This window comes from Mytilus californianus, unplaced genomic scaffold (genome assembly GCF_021869535.1).
Source record: "Mytilus californianus isolate M0D057914Y unplaced genomic scaffold, xbMytCali1.0.p SCAF_30, whole genome shotgun sequence".
Lineage (NCBI taxonomy): Eukaryota > Metazoa > Mollusca > Bivalvia > Mytilida > Mytilidae > Mytilus > Mytilus californianus.
The window spans coordinates 2,649,389-2,674,743 of NW_026262680.1; the positions used below are offsets into that span (position 1 = coordinate 2,649,389).

Below are 25,355 nucleotides of genomic sequence, written 5' to 3' on the forward strand. Positions count from 1 at the left end.
TATATGCATGTTCCCTATGATATAATCTTTCTAATTTTAATGCCAAATTAGAGTTTTGACCCCAATTTCACGGTCCACTGAACATAGAAAATGATTGTGCGAGTGGGGCATCCGTGTACTATGGACACATTCTTGTTTCTTTTTACAAAAATATGCTACTTTTTTGCACTTGTGAATGATATGAAATGTAATCAATTATGGAATCGGAAGTGATATATTAGAAACACAGATGGTAATTTTTTAGTGATGACATTTTGATACGAGATTAGTTGTATTGATATTGTTTTTATTTTGTTTATAATATTAATAAAATAAGGTTTGATAAGCAGCTTCCTGTGTTATAAATAGGGATTTATTTTTGAAAAGTGTCAAACAAATTTACGTTTCCTGCAAAATGCAGATACGAAATCGTGCATGTTGGGTGTGAATTATTTATGTCTGGTGCAATGATTAAGATTTAAAAGATTTACATTTAATTCAAAATTAATCAAAATGATTTCCAAATGAATACTAGACTATTGAAATCGATGCATGCCATTGAACTATAAATGTTTGCCTAATTTGCGAATTATAAATTTTGTAAAATGTATACAATCCCTATAAAAATGCTCTAACTAAAAAATATACGTCCACATATTCCATTCCATATTATGAGTTTATTGCACTTTGATATTATATAATTTGATTATTTAGGGACCATTTAACTTTTTACGTTGTGTTGCTTAAAGAAAATCTGGTTATATCTTAAGAGTTATGTCTAAAAACATAAAGAGGATAGCTATGAAAGATAAAAAGCCCGAATCACGAAACAAACAAAAAATACAAAGTGACTTCAAAAGATTACAACATCTTATTTGTATATTATACAACGAAATATGCGATCAACCCGTTGGCATGTTAAGGTAAATGAGCTACTTTAGTTTGCACTTTATGTGTCGACCTAAGGACCTCCTCAGTATAACTTCACCAGTAATTTGTGTCTAGTAATGCAGTATATGTATAAGCATTAGCTCTTATTATTATTTTTATTATTATTTGTTTTAATTGTAAGTATGAATACTCTTATGCTTAAATTAATCATCGGATTCACCTTATTTAAATAGGATCAGAAATCTAAATAAAATCCTGATGAAATATTACTTAGTCATAAGTCGGTAGCTGTGACCTACTTAAATACAATTTGAATTATTTCTGTTAAAGAAAACTATGCTTAGCTTGGTGACCTATTGTTCAAAGTTTTAATTTTTTAATTTGTGTTTGTGTTTTTTAGTGATTATATATTTTGCCTGTAAATGTAGCTGTTTTCTTTCTCTTGATTTGTCTCGTTTACATTGCTACTCTTTATTTTTGATTTATCCCTCCTTCTTCTCAGTTCTAAAGAAACTTATTATACTTTGACAACAGTCAGTTTTCTGGTTTTCCTGTTAGTGATATTCTTAGATATCATATACTTCTGAAAGTATTCAATTGCTATTGGTATTTAATTAGTATGAAATACTGAACGCATGGTTTCATTTGTCTAGTCTTTACATGTTTGAAATACATCGCATTAAATGACTATTCTCAATGATAAGACAACTTTTTGTGAAAAAGAAAAAAAGAAAATTTGCTTTAAATTTTCAACACAGGTGTAAAGAGTCAGCTGGTATTCTTAATTGGTCTGTCTCAGGTTCACAGGTATTATTATCAATGATCCTAATGCATGTTTTTGCAGTTGCCTTGCACAAACAGCAGTGAAAGAATTGTATTTTCATTTAAAACTTTCTTCAGATACAGATTACAGCTGTTGGCTGTGTTTCTATTTCTCCGTAACATTTTATACCTGTCTGGTTATTCGTTGCTACATTTCTCATAGAAAATAGTTCCTTTGATATAAGTATATACTTAAAACTTAATATACATTTTTTTTGGTAAAAACTCTTATTGTAGACGATGTCGTTAACAGCCCTTTGAGGATGTGTTGAATACTAGTGTAAGGACTCTCAAGTTGTAAATTGCTGGTTGTTTATTTCTTTGATCCAGAAATATAAATTCTACCGCTGCAGTAAGTGAATTAAAATGGTTCTTTACGTAAAACAATTATTTTTTTTCGAACTTTGTATCACGAAACTTGCCGATGATTTAAAAGATTTGAATTTAACTGCATGTGAACTGCGGAGAAATATTTTATCATAAGATATGACGTTGTAAAATGTGTTTATGAAAGATATATTTTATGTGGAATAAAGGGGGTATATGTATCTTGAACACATCACAAAAAGAAGAGTAATCTAATAGTGCTCGTAGCTCTATTTACTCAATAATTCAATGTATGGGGTAAATAGGTTGGACGTCTGTACACTAAAACAGTTGGATGTGGACTGATTGATACATTAGTCTGGGATAACATGATTTATTTATTAGTTGTTATTTGCTTTGAAATAGTTTTCAGTAACCGAGATAAAAATAAGGAGATGTTGTATGATTGCCAATGACACACCTATCCACCAAAGTTCAAATAAAGTGGATGTAAGCAACTATAGGCAACCGTACGGCCTTCAACAATGAGAAAACTCCATACCGTATAGTCGGCTATAAAAGGCCCCGACATGAAAAATATGAAACAATTCAATCGAGAAAACTAACGCCATAATTTATCACAAAACAATTAACGAAAAACAAATATGACAGACATGAACCAACTACAACCACTGAACTACAGGCTCCTGACTTGGGACAGGCACATAAAGAATGTGGCGGGGTTAAACATGTGTACACTTAGATCGGTTGTGTCTTTTGTTTTATGATAGTCTTTGTTTGTGCTTCGTGCCAATCTGATGAGGTAAGCCATTTCCAACTGATTTTTAAACGGATTTTCGAATGAAAAATCGGCTATTGATTTGGGGATGTACGGCGGGCGGGCGGACGGACGAACGGACGCACAGACCGAAAAACATAATGCCCCTAGGTGGGGCATAAAAAAAAACCAAAAAAAATAAGAAATTGATAAAAAAAATTGGCCGGTGTACAGCAATGCAAACTAAATACTTCATGACACAATTTCTTGTGAAGTTATACTAAGAAGGTCCTTAGGTCGAACACATACGGCGTTATGCTGTAACTTATAACCTACAAGAGACCCGCGGCGTGATCGTATGATACGTAAAGTAACATACAATTATTTGTTATTTAGAAAGTTACTGTTTTAATAAAATTTTGATTTATAGCTTTTTCTTATTATCTTTGATATAGGTCAGATTAAAGGTCGTTTTCTTAAAGATCATATTCTTTTTTTTATTACATCATTATAATAATTATGCTACATCAACCGTAAGAAATTACATTAAAATATTGCATGCATCCACGCACCTGTAGCCGAAAATGAAATATAATAGAAAAGTGAAATATCGAATATCGATAAATGAAAAAAAAATGAATAAAGTCAAAGTAAAATCAGTAGCTATAAAGATCATTGTGTGGAATAAGGCACGTATTTCTTTTCTAAAGACGTGCCTTTAAAATAAACGTGAAATACAATCAGAACCAATTTTACTTCATTTGAAGTTTGACTAGGTGCTTCGACAGGGTTAGAATCTCCTGGTAGGCACGCATCAATTTCGTACTTATTTTAAAATCATATGCAGTAGAAATTGTCAGAATAAGGATGAGACAAACCCGATTATAACATCAGATGGTCAATGGTGAGATCTTATGAAAACTTTAAGCAAAATAACATATGTTAAGGCATTCTAATTTCCATTTTAACGTTTTATGTTGAGAATGGAAATGGGGAATTTATCAAAGAGACAACAACCCGACCAAAGAGCAGACAACAGCCGAAGGCCACCAATGGGTCTTCAATGCAGCGAGAAAATCCCGCATCCGGAGGTGGTCCTCAGCTGGCCCCTAAATAAAATTGTGTACTAGTTCAGTGAAAATGGACGTCACACTAGACTCCAAAACATATAAATGAAACATACAAGACTAACAAAGGCAAGAGGCTCCTGACTTGGGACAGGCGCAAAAATGCGGCGGGGTTAAACATGTTTTGTGAGATCTCAACCCTCCCCCTATATATATACCTCCAGTCAATGTAGAAACACATAGAAAATGTTCATTTTTCATTTTTTGTAATGTTCGTGTGGCTCGTTGATAATAAAATAGCAACTTAAAAGTAAATGAAAAATAACAAATACCAAAAGAAATATGAAGAAAAAAAGTCACATTTTATAGGACTTATGAAAATCTAATATACTTTAAACAACAGAAATTCGGCATTCACATTGTTTCCCCTGTCTCACCAAATATTTTAGTGTTTTGATGTAAAAATAGGGGGATGTTGCATCCACCAGAGACCAATAGGTCACAGTACGGCCTTCAATACTGATTAGCAAAATTCATATACCGTATTGTAAAAGACCAAGAATGACAGAATTTTATACAGTTCAAAAGAGAAAACAAAAGCCTGGGCTGATATGCATAAAACTACTTAAGTTAAGATTTGTTCCGAACGGACGGATTTTTCTACATGGCCTACGATAAATTAGTACTACGATTGGATATCTTAACTTAAGTGGTTTTATGCATATCAGCCCTGATTCATTGGCTATTTTCTTAAATGATTTTTGAAAATAGATCCTAATTGATCTTTGAACTCTGCACAAACGCCCTGCAAAGTATTATAAGTTTACTCATTTAAAAGTGTCCAATTTCATAATTACGATAATCTTACACCTTCGTAGCAATCGTGTTGTGTTTCAAAAGCGAATCCTGAAAATTATACATAGTTTTTTTATTAGTAACATATCAATTTCATAATTAGAAGTAAAACTTCATATATTTTATGAAATTTCACCTGTACATCTGTGATAAAAAAAAATAATTGATGTGCTTTGCTTTTGCGCCAATTGGCATTTCATTTGCGCCAAAAAAAATCTTTCATTTGCGCCAAAAAAATCTTTCATTTGCGCCACTAACAATATTTCATTTGAGCCAAAAATAAAAAAAAAAATCATGTGCGCCTATAATACAGGTTAATACAGGTACTTTCAGTTTAACCTTGATGGTCTTTCAGTAATGTCGACGCTTTTCGAACTCTGATTCTGAGTTGTGATTCACGATATAGCAATGAATAGTATTTCTATATAAAGTTATATATGCACAAGTATATTACCTGTAAAACGGCGCAAATATTGCTTTTATTTAATTTTTTTTTGCGCAAATGAAATATAACCTTGTGGAGCAAATGAAAGATTGGATTTCGTTAAAAAATTGGCGCAAATGCAATGCGCCCCTTTTATTTACATGCAATATCGCGAAGGCGGACATGCATTTCATATTTAGTTTACACTCTAAGAGAGGGGCGAAAGATACCAAAGGGATATTCAAACTCATCGAAAACAAATCGACAATATACCATTTGAAAAAACGAAAAACGAGGAAACGGCAAACAACAGTACAGAAAACTAAAGACTGAGCAAAACTGATAAATAGACTAAATTCAAATGAATGCAATATTGGACAACTGTTCCTTAGACTGTTCAAACATAGACTGCAGTTATGCGAGTTTTGAAGAACTAAAAACACAGCAGTTTCTGATTATCTCATTTCAAAGTTTCAAAGATATCAAGACTCACACAAACTTTCATAAAAAGAAATCATTAATTTGAGATCGATATCAGTTTATAATTCTTTGAATTTTATTTTTCAAATATGCATATTGATCAGTATAATGTTCAAACCGGCTTAGTATTATAGACTGTGGAGATATCTAGTTATGTAAACTTTGATTTAAAGGATTCTTATCTTTTATCTGTAAAGAATGTACGTTAAACAAAAAATAAACGGTAGACGAGAGAGGAAGTATTTACATATCTGAATGTATGGTATAAAAAGACATGCATTATTCAAACAACAGAAATAATTAGAGGCAAATTAAAATCCTGAAACATCTTTTCTCTCAGACAAGCCAAGGCTATTAACGTAAACGACTTGAAATACATGTAACAACATGGTCTTAAAACTACAGCTTTTAAACAGAGTACCGGGAAAGTTACTGTTGCAATGAACTTTCTTATAGAAGCGACGAATTTACTGTTAGAGGCTCATGAAATAGACATGCTTACGTCATAAAAGTCAAATGTTCGCTCAAAATTTTAATCTATACACGGACTATGCTGAGATAGAATTTTCTTCTATAGGTTGATTGCGGAAAAATAAAATAATGAGGCCAAATTGTAAATGAGACAAGTATCCTTCAAATGACCAAAGGTCAATGATGTCAACACCGTCTCGTCATACAATTATCCTTCAAGTGACCAAAGGACAAGGATGTCAACAACGGCTCGTCATACAATTATCCTTCAAGTGACCAAAGGACAAGGAAGTCAACAATGGCTCGTCATACAATTATCTTTCAAGTGACCAAAGGACAAGGAAGTCAACAACGGCTCGTCATACAATTATCTTTCAAGTGACCAAAGGACAAGGATGTCAACAACGGCTCGTCATACAATTATCTTTCAAGTGACCAAAGGACAAGAATGTCAACAACGGTTCGTCATACAATTATCCTTCAAGTGACCAAAGGACAAGGAAGTCAACAACAGCTCGTCATACAATTATCTTTCAAGTGACCAAAGGACAAGGATGTCAACAACGGCTCGTCATACAATTATCTTTCAAGTGACCAAAGGACAAGGATGTTAACAACGGCTCGTCATACAATTATCCCTCAAATGACCAAAGGGCAAGGGTGTAAACAAAGAGAGGTCATCGTATGGCAGGGAACCATGACCAAAACTCACAACATAGAGTAAGCTACAAAAGCAACCGGGATAACAAAAGTGTACCATTATATTTCATATCGTACTTACGAAACATGCAACCAAGACCATTGACTTCCTGCCAGCCATGACAACATTTATACCGTGTGACGTACTGGTGTTGGTATCGTTGTCTCGTTGTCTTGTAGTAATGGGTTCTGAAAAAAAAATTCTAGAATTATCACAAATGCTTTTGGCATAAAAGTTTTTTAAATTAGGACATAAAAAGTTGAATTGTATTATATTTAAAAAAAAAAATAATTGTAAAAGTACAATCGGTATCACATGATTATAGTGGTAATCACTCGGTTGGTGTCGCTGCTTGTGAATTATTAGTCCCCGAGAATACCATCCCATCAGAATCAAATGATATAAATTGTACTTAACCTAGGTTGAAACAAAGCCTTAGACAAAGCTGAACTTTTTCATGTATTCTAATTTTTAAACTGTTAATATTAAGATGCTCCAATATGAAAATAAGGAGATGTGGTATTATTGCCAATGAAGCAACTATTACTAGAGACCAAAGGATGTGCATGGCATAAGCTACGAAAGGCCCCGTCAAGATTATTAACTATCAACACAATTATATCAAAGAGATGTGGACGAAAAACAACACATTAACAAGACAGTATGTCTTGCCTCTTGTAAAAGTGTTTCTTAATGACAGTAAACTAAAGGAAAGCGAAAAAGATCGACACATCTTACCCTCACAAATTAGCTCTAGGATATTTAAAAAGGATGCGTTTTACTACAGTGTGTGGGTTTTTTTCCTGTCTGGGCTGATATACATAAAACTACTAAGTTAAGATTTGTTCCGAACGGACGGATTTTTCTACATGTCCTACGATAAATAAGTACCACGATTGGATATCTTAACTTAAGAGGTTTTATGCATATCAGCCATGGTTTGTAGATATTTTAACTTCACTCAAATTTAAAAAAAAAAAGACATGAGCTCTTATTTATAGATTTGTTTTTTTCTCCGAAACTAAATTGAACGGAATGGCATAATGTCGACGTAGTAACTAGATTTAAGCTGCAGCTTGTTTATCGACAGACTCAAAGGCTAATTTGTTAATAAGTTAAAAATAAATGAAATAAGGAAGTTTTGTAAATAATTAATAGAGAAGTCAATAGAACTCATTTATTTTAATGCTTATAGCGCCGTCTTGATTTATTTAACCGCGATCCTATTGACAATTATACGCATGTGAATAAATTGTAGTACGGGTAAATTTATTTGAATCGGGATTTTAATTGATGGGTTTGAATATTAACTACATGTACATAAAAAAACGTTGCGTAATTGCATATATGGGGCCTGCGCGACTCTTATTACAATAAAATTTAATTGTAAGTTTTACTGAAATGTGTACTACTTAAAGAGTTTTTTTTTTGGGGGGGGGGGGGGGGTATAATTAGGACTTAAGTAAGTTTCAAAGATCGACGTTACCAATTCAACCATAAATTCACCCTTATATTTTTTTTTTCTTTTTTACGATCCCTTCCCCTCCCCAAGTATAAAATGAGACTTGATGGAATCGAATAATATATATACTTAGAAGAACTTCATTTCTTCATAAAATCTAAATGTAACCCAGCGCTATAAAGTTTTGACAAAAAAAAAAGATAAACTTCTGCAACTGTTACACGTTTTTGTTTAAGTTTGCATCAAAGGACATCCGGAGCTAAGCGTATCTTAATTGTGGTAATACTAAGCAAAACTTCCGGTAGACATTTGTATTTATTAATCAAATTATTTTAAGTTTTTGATGTTCAAAGTTGTCCTATGATCCAAAAGTTTTCACTGTAAATTTCGACATAGACCACCCAACAAAAACTTGTGTAACTAATTATTATTTACACTAACACGATTTTCTCTCAATTACTTGTATATTTAATGTTTCATTTTGTTTACTGTTACGAGGTTTTATATTTAATAGTTTTAAAAGCCCGTATTACCCGTATTTCTCTCACAATATGCGCTCAAATGATAGGCTTTCGAAAAGATTTAAATATTTTATATCTATAAAAGTTGTTGGTTGAAAGTCTATAATAGATACAGGACATAAAAAGGCATATCACGAAATGATAGTTTGATATACACATTATTATAGTAATTCATGTTGTCTTGGAGGAGTACACTAGGCCTTCTCACTCACAAGCTGAATCAAGTCCGAAGGACTAACAAAACATTTTTATGAACACTTACATAACTATTTCGACTGTGTAGGAATTGATAATCGTGTCACGAAGCGGGTTTATACATGTATAAACTTTTTGGTTGTCATGACACTGGCAAATGAAATAAGACTTAACATATAACATTGAAATTATATACGTAAGCAACTGAATGCACACTTCGTTTCCTGGTATAACCTACACCAGAAACGGTTTATACTTAAAGTTTCGGAAGCCAAATACTTGTAATTTTTTAAGACATTTTTTTTCTAATTTTTTAATCCGGAGCTAGCCTGTTCAGGCAACGTGTTTTGTAGAAAATCCTGGAGCCACTGGTTCAGATTTGGTTGTTGCGTGAGATGAAAAGTATATTATATGTTAACGCTATATTTTAAGCTGTGGACAAGAAACTAAGAAACCTTTTTCATCATGTTAGTTTATAGTTATATCATATTATCATATTTAATTTATTGTCACAAGCCTGCTTCATGTGTTTAATGGCAAATAATTTATTGAATTGAATTGGATTTATTTACATGAAAAAGGAACCCAATAACACAAGTTCCCCAGAACCGACATCTAAATCTATGGGGAATTTAGGTCACCATATGGTTATCAAAAGAATAGACAACCGTATGACAAACTGACAGCTTTAGTGAAATACATGAATGATTTAAAGACACACCTACGATTAAATTTGATTCCAATAGCATAGTTACCATACATGTATATATTTGCACACTTATGTATTTTTGAACAAGCAAGCGCAACATAATAACGAGTCGTGTTCACAATGAAAGTTTGTTTGTAATTTTTGGGGTTCTATTTTTTTTTGGGGGGGGGGGGGGGGGGTCTATCTTTAGTTTTCTGTTAATAGTTTTGTCTTCTCGTCTTTTTTACTTTGGCGCTTACTGTCTTTTCATCGGATAATTCTACGACTCCTCCGTCGCATCCAATCGAACTGACCTCACTAAAGTGTTTTGACATTACGACTGATTTTTACCTTTAAGACTGGTTAGTCCTTTTGCCTGTCAGTACTATTTTCTTTATAACTGAATACCTCACACAAACGTTACTTATATTTAATTACTGTCATTTGTAATTTTCATTTATTGTTTTCCATTTATACATTATGTGACACTTTCAAGATAATGTAATTGGTAAGTTTGGTAATTCGATGTTATGTTTATTACTGACAAGAACATGACACCTCGTTATGGTAGGTCACCGACCCATCAAGAGACCATTATTTTTTATTAATTATTTTTAAAAATTCATCGTTAAGTACTCGAGAAATCTGGAGTTTTAAACTTCAATTAAAAACTGCTAAAACTGCAAACAAAATGAGTATATTATCTTATAGACATGAATATCATCCCCGAGATAACTTACTGTGTTTTCAGTTTATAAATAATGTAATTCGTCTTAAAATAAAATTGATTCGTCATAAGGCAAGGTTGACCTGAATAAAGTTGGGCGATTCGTCTGTTCCAGTCCTTTTGGATTTCATTGTTGTGGACGTTATATATTTTGGCTTTCCAAATTTTAATATACACTCGAACTCATATGATTAACGTACGAAACATTCGGAAACACTGAATAATATACATAAAAAAGATAAAGGGAATTACCAAAATATCGAACAGTTCAAACAGACCGCCCCAACCACCAACATCCGACCCCTTCTTGAAAATAGAGGTATAAAAGACAAATCGGCACAGTATCAGTATTTCAGAATATATGCCATTTTCGGGTATGTTTATGCCCGACCTACGATAATAAGCAAGCATTATGTTTTCTGATCTGCTTGTCCGTCCGTCCGTCCCGTTTCGAGTGAAAGTTTTTGCTGAAGGTGGTTTACTCTTAAGGATGTTTGCTACTCTGATTAAAAATAACAAGCTTTTTAGAATAATGTTATAAATTGATTGTATATGAATAATGGAACTAAAAAATAAAAAAAATGATGGGTCCGTGTGCTTGTTTTTGAGATATAAGCCATTGAAAATTTGGCGGGAAATGATTCTCTCTAGATTTTTCATACAGTTAACATTGGCAGCTTTTTTCTTTCAAAAGCTATGAAAAAATAACAAGGATTTTATAGGATTTTCAAATATGGCATTTGAAACTATATGTAATAAGATTATGAAAAGAAAAGTAGGGCTTAGTGGGCAAAAAATGTTAATGGCAATACATGGGTAGAACCAGAGGATTCTGAATATCTGACAAAATTTTAAAAACAAGAGTAGTAAACATCCTTAAGTTGTGGTCACATCAACTTGAAACTTAGTACACATGTTCATTATAGTGTGCACAATTTAACTTATCTGGCAAATTCCGGTTTTTATGCCCCCGTCGTAGGCGACGCGGGCATTAAATGTTACCCTTTCCGTGCGTCTGTCCGTCCGTACCATTTTCGTTTGTTTGAAGGAATTATGTTAGTTTATAGGTAAATGAAATGTTTTGAATACAATTAAAATACGTGTATGTATTCCCAAAAAATGCCCATGAAAAATATTAAATATCTTTTGATATAGTTGTTTTCATTATATGGTAATGATTGTTTATTGGCTGCTTGACATCCAGTTGGAACTATTTATCAATAATAGGATCAACATAATGAGTGAGGTGAATATTTCAACAACATCCTGAGTAAGATAATTATATTGCTATGCATGCAGATCTCAATGTATTAAAACATTTAATCCCGCTGCAAATGTTTGCACCTGTCCTAAGTCAGGAATCTGATGTACAGTAGTTGTAGTCTGTTTATTTAGTTCATACGTGTTTCTCGTTTCTCGTTTTTATATAGATTATACCGCTGGTTTTCCCGTTTGAATGGTTTTACACTAGTATTTTTGGGGCCCTTTATAGCTTGCTGTTCGGTGTGAGCCAAGGCTCCGTGTTGAAGGCCGTACCTTGACCTATAATGGTTTACTTTTATAAATTGTTACTTGAATGGAGAGTTGTCTCATTGGCACTCATACCACATCTTCCTATGTCTATTCCCATAAAATACATTTAACCACATTCACATGCATTATTCTGACTTAGCAAAATACTTTTTCCTTTTGCCCCTGAAACCTGCAATTAATGTATTTCAAACTGGAAGTGGTTGCACCAATAACACATCCCTAATTATTATTAGCATGCCAATCCCAATACCACCACTTTGGTCTCGAATTTTGGAACTCTTAAATTTTCCCTTACAAAAGAGTTCTGATTGCATGTCAATAGCTAGACTAACAAGGGGATATGGAGTTTTCATTAAAATAAGATAAATCTGTCATTTTTCAAAAATTCATGTGAATTTAATATTGATTTCATCCAAGACAGATAGCTCTAGATATCTATGTCTGTTGTAGTCCGAGATTACTCTGACGTCCAACGGCTGTTTTGCCAGACAAGCTGGGGCCGTGGGACAACAGCCCCCGCAACAGCCCCCCATATTGTCTGGCAAACAATCTCGGACTATGTCTGTTGAAACAATGATCGGGGATGACAATGGTTCTAACAAGTACTGATGTGATCGTGGTCATCTAACGAAAGATTTTTTATTTTTGTCTCCTAGAACAGTTAAAACGAAATGCATTTCAAATAACTGTGTGTTTAATAACTACGTGTCCTCGGCAATGATCTGACACAACTTCATGTTGGCATCCCGATTTTTGACCTTTTATTTACAAATCGATTTATCACACGTGCGTTTGAATCGCTCGGAACAATATATGCACGAGAAATGTCTAAGAGAAAAAAAAATGTCAAGGATAAACTAATTTTGGAGCGGCATGCGGCCCAAAAATTGGCGGAAGCGGTAATTATTTTTTTTTATTGAAAAGTCAATTTCTCCAAAACAGGAGCGGGAAAATCCAAAGAACTATTAATCAAATTGGTGTGGCCTTAGTTCAAGTAGTTTATCCGGAAGTTGTTGGTCACATCAACTTGATTTTAATTTGATGTAAACCTTTTGGATGCCAAATTAAGGTTTTTGACCCTGATTTTGCGGTTCACTGATCAAGAAAATGATAGTACAAACGGGGCATGGTGTCCTACAGACACAAATTATTGTGTCATCATAGCTTCTATGACACAAAGTTCCTTACAAGTCTTGTTTAGAAAACTGCTGATGGAATGTCGCACATGAAAGCAGAGAGAAGACAAATTACTTGACATAGCAGTGTTGTAGTTAATTAGAGGTTACGCTGATAATGTCATGTAAATTTCATTCCAGTATATCAATAATGACAAGATGTTAGTCACAAGAAGTGACCCATAAAATATGTCTCAAGGAGTTTGGCAACTCTGATGGGAACTTGAGTTCATTTTTGTAGGCTTTTTCATGTTCCTTGACATTTTTACGCAAGGGTTGTCATGACATTGTCAGGAACATTGAATAATATAGCTATATCATTCTACCTAGTTTTGTTTTAGTTCCTTATTTTATTATATGGAATCTTAGTCGACTTATAAAGAATTTTTATTTGTAGAATGTTCTATTTCTATGTTATCATTTGGTTTTGAATCAGGTTGCCTATAACTTTGTTACATATCTTAATTGGATAAAGTTTTTATAATGCCCAACCTAATGACCTCTCTTCATAAATAAAACAATCTCATGATCTGTCTTTCAGAAGTTTCAATGTATAACTTATCCAATTATTCTATCTTGAAAGGATTGCAAAGTCTGGAATACAATGGAAAAATATCAGTGGAAATACAGATAATTATGAAACGCTGGTTAGTTCTTTAATGTCCGCGTGTTCCTAGACTTAATTGCATGTCTCATTTCGTTAGTTCAGAAGGTACAATTATTGGACATCGATGAACGTAAGCGGCTTTTTTTGTATCGAACAGTCAATTAATGAATAAGTAACATAAGGGACTGCACTTGATTTAGAACCAATCAATTAATCCGTTACAAATGACGGTTACATGTAAATGTAATACGGATCGGAAATAGCAGATGTGTTTTGTCAATTTTCTTTTATTACGGTTTCTAATAATTATTAAATTATTTGGTATTTAAGGCACTGGAATTGAAGGATTATTTAACGAAAGTGAAGTCTCACGCGAACTTTGTCAATAAAATACTGCATACTTTTGAAATATGAAACAGCTCACGCTATGGTCTTCTATATGAATCTTTGTTCTGATTTCTAAGTAAACGATAAAACATCAATAAAGACATATATTCAAGCAGTAAAAATGTTGCTTTATTTCTCAAGTTCTTTGTTTCTTCTTGACGTGTCATGCTAGGAAACGCAATCGTAAGCTATTTGCCGTCTTTAAAACGTAACAAACAGCGTCGGATACAAAGTCATAAACAAAAACATGATACTGACAGAACATTTTAATTGTTCTTTTAACAAGATTCACAGCTTATTCCGAACATCAGATACTTTGGAACTCCTTGCACTTTTAGTCTTTTAAAATATACTTTCACTTATTTTTCTTCTTGGTGCATTAGTGTTGGCTTTTCATTTGCAATATCGGTGTCATATAAGTTTTATTTTCCATTTATGCGTTTCTTATAAATCTTCTTTAAGAAATGGACAAGCGTATTTTTCGGAGTAAAAGTATTTCAACATCAATATCTTGAATTGCATAGTTATATTTAATTCGTTTACCATGGAATTGTTTAAATGTATCTATCACAGAACAGGATCGACTTATGGTTCCAAAACTTCTGTAAATTCAGAAATTATTGCTATGTTTTTATTGATGTGAACAATGTAACTCAGCGAGCGTGTCAATGATGTCTGATACACAGCTTTGTATGCAGCCTTTCCTGATCGCAATAAATAATCTTGAATTTTTGTTGTCTTGTCATTGTAATACATTGACTTCCGAATATAATATATTCATGGAAAATTTTGGCTTCCAAATATAAAAAAATGTTAAAAATGAAATAAACATTTTGTAAATTTCGTGCGTCTGAAGTGCTTTTCAAGATTTACCTTCATTTGGAACCCTCAAACCTTAACATTTGAACGTTAGTGATGTGTAAATACACTGAAACGTTAGGAGCTACATCAAAGGTTAACTTACCTTCGTTCATGACCTATGCACCACTTTTTTGTACCTCCGCAATTTGGTTTCCATACTTTAACCATTCTCGTATACCTTTGAACACATGGAACTCGGACTAATATCATTTGTACATCTTGATAAGGACACACGTTTGGCCTGTAAAAACAAAAATGCATTTGAGAGGCATATAAATCTTCGGCAAAGTACAAAGTTGCGAGACATTTCTTTAAACCTGAAAATCACGGAGATATATCTTTTAAATATGACAAAGTTGGATAGACGAATCTGTCATTTGATCTATTTTTCCATTAGAGTGAAAGTTGTAACTGTAATCCATTTCGGACCATCAAAATGGAGAATAGGAGTAGAAACTACCGGTACAAAGTGGACAGTAAAAAGTCGAAAAAAAAAGAAAACAAATTAGTCAAAAGGAAACCGACAATAAGACACACAACACTAGACAAAACACTAGACAAAACACTTGAGAGTGAGCAACAGTTGCTCAAGAAGGGTAGGCAGATCCTGCTCCACTTGTGGCATCCGATTTCACTAACAGACAATATTCTTCCAAGCTAACCTCTCATTGTTGCAATAGTTTATTTGTTTATTTTTGAAATAAAATAAACAGTTCTTAAAGTTTACTAATTTAAAAGATGATATATACGATTTAATAAAAACTACTTTGTGTAACTTTATGTCACAGGTACATGCATTTTAGAAGTACATTTTCATAGTAATGAAAAGATAGTGATCAAATTTATTAATCTTTGTTGGTAATTTATAACGATATTAACAAATTGTGTATTTGATATGAGCATAAATCCGGTTTTGAATATAATTGTTATTGGCCTTCCCATCGTGTATATTAAATGCATTAGACCTGTTTTGCAATATATATTTTGTGTAATTACAGTTTAAATAATGTAAATCAGGCAGTTGTTTACGCTGAATGCATTTTGATAAAGTCCTATAATTTTTTACGCTCTTTCGTTTTACTTTTGACGAAATAAGTTTATTATAGAGCCCTTAAAAATAAATAATTAAAATTAATAAGAAAAAACTCTTCTTATTTTAATGTGCAATATACATATTTTTGATTAACAAATCAAATTTGAAAAATCGTTTTACTACGGACTGCGAAATTTAAAGTTCGAATAATACCGTTTCAGTCACACATTAGTTGGATTGGACTAATGAATGTCTAATTTTGTCCAAGCAAAAGGGTTTTCTACAATTATATATATGAGTATGACAAATAAAACGTTATGAATGGCGTTATAAATTTTCAACTAAAAATCTTTTAATCGTAAAAATGGAAACATGCAATAAATCCAACGAAATAGTAAAAACAATGCGGCTACATTGCCATTTATTTATTTCATAACATTTTTAAATATTGTTTTTTAATGTTTAATAAAACTCTTTTGATCACAGATCATTGAGTGAACTTTGGAATTCTAAAATGCAACAGCATGTCGTATTTTTCCAGGTGGCAAAGACAAGTAATAGTATCTTCAAAAAGATATATAAAAAACCCTGAAAACGAGGTAGGGCAAATTTTTCCCGTATACTTTGTTGCCAAATCCTGTTAGAAATTGATATGAAAGAGTCTATATCATATATTCTAAATCTTTTTTTCAACAATTTTACATCTTTCCATAAATTTAAAATGTTATTCAGCGCTATACATGTTGCTGTTGAAGGCATTTACTAGTAGTTAAAACAAAAGCTAATATCAAATACAAACGATGAATATTGTTGTAGTCTTATCAAGAGGTCATGTTCAAAAAATTTGAAAGAAACGACAACAAAGCGGTGATGGCAAAGGACAATGAAAAAAAAACCCTAATGGCTATATTGACAGAAATGCATGATTCAGGTATTTTTTTTTTACAACGTGATAGCTGCAAGATCATCGTTACGTTTTAAAAAAACGCCAGACTGACAACTTGACTTCCAGACGACAGTACATGGATTTATCTGATTTGTTTAAAAATACGAATCTAAATTGATAAGTACTGACATAATACATATGTTTTATAAAGACACTAACTTGTAAAAGTTAATAAATAAAATAAAAAAACGACAGCGAAGTGTTTCAAAAATTAGGGAAAAGTACGTACAGCGAAGTATTGCAAACATTTAAAATAAAAAAAAGCGAAGTATTGCAAAATTTAGAGAAAAAAACGACAGCGAAGTGTTGCAAAAATTTAAAAAAAAAGAAGACAGCGAAGTGTTGTAAAAGTTAGAAAAAAGGACAGCGAAATGGTGTTTGAAAAGGACAATGAAAAAAAAACCACCCCTAATGGTTATATTGATATGAGTCGGGTATTTTTGTTACGACATGATAGCTGCAAGATCATCATTACGTTTAAAAATCGTCAGACTGACTTCTTGACTTCCAGACGACAGTACATGGTCTAGATTTATCTGATTTGTTTAAAAATACGAATCTGAATTGATAAGTACTGACATATTCCATATGTTTTATAAAGACACTGACTTGTAAACGTTAGAAATAAAAAAAAAACGACAGCGAAGTGTTGCAAAATGAAAAAAAAAACACAGCAAAGTGTTCATTGTAAAAATTCGAAAAAAAAGGATAGCGTTGTGGTGTTTGAAAAGGACAATAAAAAACAACCCTAATGGTTATATTGACATAAGTCAGGTATTATTTTACGACATGATAGCTGCAAGATCATCATTACGTTTTAAAAAAACGCCAGACTGACTTCTTGACTTCCAGACGACAGTACATGGTCTAGATTTATCTGATTTGTTTAAAAATACGAATCTAAATTGATAAGTACTGACATATTCCATATGTTTTATAAAGACACTAATTTGTTTAAATTAATTTTAAATGCATCTACTTGTTGTACATCAAATGATTAAATATTTAAATGATTTTATAACACGAACAATGATGTATGATATCAGCGAACTAAATTAACACAATGGCCGTTGTCAAATGAGACATTCCAACCACCAGGTTGCATCTGATAAATGGTTGTGCGAAATAAATAATTACTTATTGATATGTCTATATCGTACAATTATCGCGGTTAATAATTCAATGTCTTTGAAACATCCACCTTTATTACTTAAATCGGTATTTTAGATATTTTTTTATCATTTTAATTCTGTAGTAAAGTTTGACGTACAGTAGTACATGGGTTGGAACCAGTAAAGTAAAAATTTAAATAGAATCTATTTAATTGACCTCTAAGCAAATGTGAATTTTTAAAGGGGACGCATAAACGCATTTGATTACACTTTCATAGCAATTATCAATTAAAAGGTAAAATAAATCGTTATTTATTACACTTTTTAACAAACTTCTGCCAAGGCAAAATTGTACTTAGAAGCCAAGATTGTATTTGAACATTTGCATGCAGAACATGGGTTGGAACCTATAAAATAAAAACTACCAATAGAAATATTTTAATTGATCTCTAAGCAAATGTGATTTTTTAAAGGGGACGCTAAAACGCGTTTGATTACACTATCATAGCAATTATCAAAGGTAAAATGTATTGCTAGTTATTACACTACTGTCAAGACAAAATTGTACTAAGGAGACAATATTGTATGCGAAGATTTGCATGGATCAATTGACGATCATCTTGGTCGTAAAACGGATATTTGGGACGATCAAATCAAAAATTGATGTCCACAAATCTTTTAATACAGTACAGGCATCACAATTATAATGCAACTGATAAAAAAAACTCCGTTAAATCATACATTTAAAATTCTGTCATAATGATGTCTGCACTTGCTGCACAATATCAGAACACCAATCACGGAATTGATTCCCTTAAATTTGTGGCGCTCTCGAATCAAAATGAACGTTACAAACAGTGCTGCTTTAGAATTGTTTTACTGTTGTGGTTCACAATTGGTTCATAATCGGTTAAACCACTCATCAGAGTTATTGTATACATGTGTGTCAACTTTAAATACAACTTACTTACTTACTTACTTACAATCTGACTAGTTGAATTACGTTAACAAACGTCCAGAAAATTTCTTTGACAAAAAAGAATATGTTGATGTGAAACATATTACAACCTGTTAACTATGAATTATTTATGCTACAAGACAACTGTTGACAATGCTAGTAAATTTCAATTTGCATGAAATTACAACCACCTTTGTCATTAAAACATGAAATGTGATTAGTAATTCATTACATAACCATAAAACAGATTGTATAATGACTCAGTAAATATGTTAAATTTGATAAATTACACGAAAGGTGGTCCATTATACAGAAATATAAGTATGCATTTCACTTTAATAGTACACACTACGGTAGGTGCATTTTGTATTGACAAGATGAACAAATGGAAATGCAGACGTGATACGTACGTGTAATTCAAGCACGTATACGTGTCTGGTGCACAAAAGTGTAATACGGTACACACAACGGTAGGATACGTGACAGGATACCTACGAAACGCGATATGTGTAATTCAAGCATCTATATACGTGTACGGGGAAAAGTTTTAGATGCATGAACAAGCCATCTTGTTGATGATTCTGAAAGGCTGCAAATGGGAATAGACAGAAAATGGGTAGATCAGAGATGTTATTTGATTTAGTGCACACGGCTGTAATAAATGAAAGAAAAAAAAACATTTTTTTCATCTAACGAAAAGAAACGGTAGATTATTGGTGACTTTGCTGTGATAAGATAAAAATTCCAAATAACTAATGGAGCTGTTGTCTTTCGTATTTAATGTTTGAAGGGGTTGTCATCCTTTGCCACCAATGATTAAAGGGGTTGAAGTTCCGCTTTATATGGTTGAGACAAATGCAGTTTATTTACTGTACATTTAAACCGATATGTAACTTTATATGTAACGATATGACGCCATCACGATCCATCATGCACGAGTTGGTTGACCGCTATGGGATTTCTGTTTCACAGATTACGATGGATATGTTCCAATTGTAGTAATCGCAATCCCGTCCTCCCCCCCCCCCCCCCCCCCCCCCCTCCAATGTGACCTACCGAATTAGATTTATCACCTTATCACCAGGTTTGTACTGACGTGAGCAACACGACGGGTGCCACATGTGGAACAGGATCTGCTTACCCTTTCGGAGTACTTGAGTTCTCCCCGGTTTTTTTGTGGGGTTCGTGTTGCAGAGTCTTTAGTTTCCTATGTTGTGTTTTGTGTACTGTTGTTTGTGTTTTGGTCTTTTCCTTTTTTGCCATGGCGTTGTCAGTTTATTTTCGACTTATGAGTTATTAATGTCTTCGGTATCTTTCGCCTCTCTTTTAAATCATGTCTGTTCTGAAGCCAAACTGCAATATATCTAGGTGGATACATTATCGAAGTCGACAGATTCGTGGTTGTTATAATAACATAAGATACCAAGTTACACATGATTCATCCAATTTGCTCGAGGTACGAAGTGAATTATTGAATTGGGACCAAGAAGTCATCTTTAAGTTAGAAACAATCTTTTAAAAACACATACGTTTTCACCAAAAAATAATATAAATTGTATTAACTGTCAAATTAACTTTTTTGGACATCACTAATTCAAATTGACATATGGATAAAAACACATAGCTTGATAAGGTACAAAATAATTTTAGTAGGAAATCTGGACAAAATCCGTGTTTTGTTCAATTATACAATGCCGGAGTAATGTAGTGCAACGTATCCGTCTAGGCACTTTGTAAATCTGTCAAATGGCTAAAAACACAACTGGATAAAGTGCAAAACAACTTTCGTAAGAAATCTGGTCAAAATCCATGTTCAATTATACAATACCGGGGTAATTCAGTGCAAATTTATATCCGTCTAGGCAGTTTGTTAATCTGTCAAAAACAACTTTACAATGTTTCAGTAATAACAAGCACACAAAATTGATATAAACCATACACGTTTTCACACTTACCAATTAACACTTAGTACAGACTTATTAACCCTTGTAAACATTCCACAAATGGAGATATTTTGTTCGTCATTGGAGGACTGGTTAAAATTGCTTTGTTTTCCCACAGATACGAATCTTAATGACTTTGCAAAACAAATACCAATATTTAAATCATTGTTATTGGAATGTAAAGTCAGATGGAATGCACGATAGTACCGTGCACCATTTTCGGATAATTTCCGTGTTTTATCGATTCTTAAACATAAACTGATACCACATATTTGCGCCAAGGTTCATGAGGACTGGGTCAATTTCATATTTGGTATTTACAAAAAATAAAACAAAGCCAACCTCTGAGTAATATCAAGACGACATTTTGATTTAAAAACATCATGCTATTTGCAAAAAGTACGACTCGCGAATATTTTTTTAGCTACATATATACATATAATAAAATTAAAATTAATAAATATATATAATAAAAAGAAAATTAAACCATAGAATCCTAAAATAAAGTGTATCCTTTCAGAAAACAAAAAAAAAATTGAATCGTTGTCTTACCAATTATCAAAATAGGTAAATTTACTGTATATTCCTTTATGAAAAATAAATTATATGAGTTATCTCCCCCTGATACAACTTAGTAATTTTTCTGTTTTTGAAAAGAAAAAGATATCACGATAAGATAAAATCATAGTTTGTTCTACATTAAAAAAATATATAATCATTCCATTTCCACATCAAATTTGTTAACGTTAGTAATCTAGACCGATCTTTTGCAGCTATTCACAAATCTAAAATTTCCATCTACCAGAAATATCAAAAATAAACTCCAAACTTATCGGAAGTGTAACCGCGTTTTGTTACAATATTAATTTTAATTAAAAGATTTTTTCTTAGGAACAGCATATCTTACCAAAAAGCTTGATATGAATGGGAAGAAGTCGAAAATGTTCTTGGCAAAAACATTGTAGAGTACTGTTACCAATTAATATAGCACCAAAATGACTAAGCAAAAAAGGAGGGTCATTAGATTTGATGAAGACAAATTATAAAATGGATTAAAATAGACTTGTCTCAAATTATTAATGAAGATAAAAGACTCCTCATATAATCTTTCAATACAACATTGTAATGCCGTTAATCAACTCATAGAAACAGTTTTCCTTTGGCACATGTTTTAGTATATATAAATAACACATATCTTAGAGGGTGATAGAGCAGATTGTTACCCCGAGAAAACATTGTCAACTGAGGCGAAGCCAAGGTTGACAATGTCTTTTCAAGGGGTAACAATCTGCTCTATCACCCTCTCAGATATGTGTTATTTAATTTATTATACTAAATGTTCTGTTATTACTGTCTATTAAATTTCAAATTCAAAGTAATAAACATGTCGTCGTGTACATAACAATCATCCGTATTTATTAAAAGCGCACAATTGATCAAGCGTCTCCGTGAAGGGTAATAGAGTATTTGCCATGGGATAGAGTTAATTGTCTCCCTCGTATTAACCAATCAGAATCCCGCATTTTGACATGAAGTATAATAAATAAAAGTGTTCCATTCTTAATATATGAATTATACCAGTATTATGCATCATGTTTAACGTAGTATTTAAAGTATCAACGATAACTATATTGATAAGATCAGGAACAAATAAAAACTTATTGAAAAAAAAACTCGTACTGACAGATTTTAAACAAGGAATGTCTTGTTGCACAAAAACTGCTGAAATCATTTGTAATAATTAATATGTTTCATTGAGAAATGATATATATTTCTAATATATCTTATGTAATCAAATCATTGAGTTTAAAAGTTGTACTGCTAACCTCGTAAACTAAATATTAAAGCTAAGAGTACTGTTACTATATATACAATGGGTGTTCTGTATTTAACTACTTTATTGTAAGTGTTTAAATATTTTGAATCGAGTAAGTAGAACCATAGCGACAAAACAGACGAAAATTTATATCATTGAACGAGACATGGATGCGAAGAGTTTATTCCCGCTATTCTATTGATTGATTGATTGATTGGTTGGTGTTTAACGCCATTGCAAGAACTCTTTGAGGGTCTCTAGCTATTCCCTATAATGCACCCTCTTGTGACACATCTCAGAACATACATATTGGACTTAAATGTTTTAAAACAACAAAACACACTATAGATATCTCCAAATAGTCACGTCAAATCATGGAAATGTGTTAAAGAAACTCATACATTACATGTCTCTACACGAACTATAAATATAGAGTACTAAAATTACAGATGAATGAATTACGATACGTCTTCGTAACTTACAAAGCAAATCAGATTCTGATACAGAAAGATTTAGAATAGATTTCAACCCAGCTGCATGTAAAACCACGTGAAAATTTTAGTAATATAAACAAATGAAATAACCATGATTAACTTAAATAATACTTTCACAATTAAATGGCAATGCAATAATCGTCTTCAAAAATACTACAAGTAGTGGAATGTGAAAGATAAACTGGATCCCGCTTGTATTTACGCGTCTATGAACAAAATGTAGAGTAGTCAGCCGAGAACCAGCTTGTGTGAAAAACAGTTTAATGTTTCATTCTAAATGCAAAACGAACACTGACAACTAGATTCGATTGTAAATTTGAGGACATTAAATTTTATAGCAGCATATTATGTATATTTTTATCATAGATAATGAATCCGATTAAAGGGTCATACTAACTTAAAAATCAAGTATTGTAATTCACATTCTTACTTTTATATTTTTAGAATACTTATGCATATTATAGTTAAAAAAAAATTGACGCGGAAAATACTAAAGGTATATATATATTCAACTTATGTCGAAGACAACTTGACAACGCAATGTCAAAAAAAAAACGAGAAACGACGAAAAAACAAATAACAGTCTTCAGAAGGCAACATAGAAAACTCTAAACTGAGAAACACAAACAAACCCCACCAAAATGTATACAGTCATGAATCTGATGTTCAGTAGTTGTCGTTTGTTGAAGTGGTTCATAGGTGTTTATCGTTTCTCGTTTTTTATATAGATTAGACCGTTGGTTTTCCCGTTTGAATGGTTTTACACTAGTAACTTTTGGGGCCCTTTATAGCTTGCTGTTCGGTATGAGCCAAGGCTCCGTGTTGAAGACCATGCTTTGACCTATAATGGTTTACTTTTATAAATTTTGACTTGGATGGAGAGTTGTCTCATTTGCACTCATACCACATCTTCTTATATCTATATAAACGACTTTTAAGTCTCGATCAGATAATGCGGAATGTATAAATACGCAACCACGTCCGGATAGAGTAGGTTTGTTTAAAAAATGCCCTGTGTAGCAAATTTCAACGCTATCTGCACCTTAGAATGTAAGTACTCTTGAGAGGTATGTCGATGGTCTGTTGTCAGGCAGAATTTCTATCCCTATCCTAGATGCCATAATTTTATAAAATAGGCGGAAGACACCAAGGAAATTTTCAAAACACGTAAGTCGAAGAAAAATTTATTGACAACACCGTGTCAAAAAACGAAGAACGACGAAAAGACGAACGAGTTCACAAAATACTACATAGAAAACTAAAGACTGATCAACCCGAACACCACTAAAACCAGCGGTAAACACAGGGGCTTCGGAAGGGTAAACAGGTCCTGCTCCGCATGTAGCACCCGTCATGTTGCTCGAACAAGTACAAATTAGGTGAAAAAGGTGATGTCACAAATGGCTCTAAAAATTCCCCGGTCTTCATCTCTCTTCACCACACTGCATAACCTGTATATTTTAGAGATCTTGCTAATTTATTGTCGTCCTGGATACGCCTGAAATGTTTGCCACTGGATGTAATGCAAGCAACAATCAATCAACCAGCTGATAGGTGAGATATTTAATCGATGTGTAAGATATCTTCAATTTTTATTTGTGGAGGACTTTAATATGTTAGTTCGAACTAAAGTTATGCGAATGAAAATCGCAAAGTCCGAGGCAATTTTTAAAAAACAACTCCATTAATGAGCAGAAATTAATAAATTTCCCAATTCAAAGTAATTAATTATGTAGATGACAACAAAGAAAACAAATGAAACAGATGACTTTTTTTTCCAAAATCATTTAAGGTATGTTGGTTCTTGATAAAGAAGAAGACAGATACTTTAAATGACGTAACGATAACTACTTAACTTGCTTTCTTCAATGGTTAACCAAGGACGAAATATTTCCAGAAACCCAGTACTATGGACCGATAATTATCGTCAGAATTAATGGGTTACTTTTTAAACAGGGGTCTGAAAGCTATACAAAATGTGCTCTCAAGTCGATATAAGAGTTTTGGCTGTAGCTTAAGTAAAAGTTTCTTTTCCAAACGTAAAAGACCTCTTAATGCTATACTTCAACTTAATCTATAACTATTCAAATACCCCCCCCCCCCCCCCCTTTCTATACAATGCCT

General features: G+C 32.6%; 1 protein-coding gene across 4 annotated transcripts in view; it reads right to left on the reverse strand.

The window, feature by feature from the left end:
* The window catches only part of LOC127736414 (multiple epidermal growth factor-like domains protein 6), a 133,487-nt gene that overhangs the window by 81,839 nt on the left and 26,293 nt on the right, over positions 1–25,355 (reverse strand). For all 4 annotated transcript variants that reach the window (XM_052246956.1, XM_052246957.1, XM_052246959.1 and 1 more), the window contains exons 2-3: positions 15,033–15,170; positions 6,855–6,961 (exon numbers count right to left, since the gene is read on the reverse strand). In XM_052246956.1, coding sequence (XP_052102916.1) covers positions 6,855–6,961; positions 15,033–15,170 — 245 coding nt within the window. The remainder of the gene's footprint in view (positions 1–6,854; positions 6,962–15,032; positions 15,171–25,355) is intronic.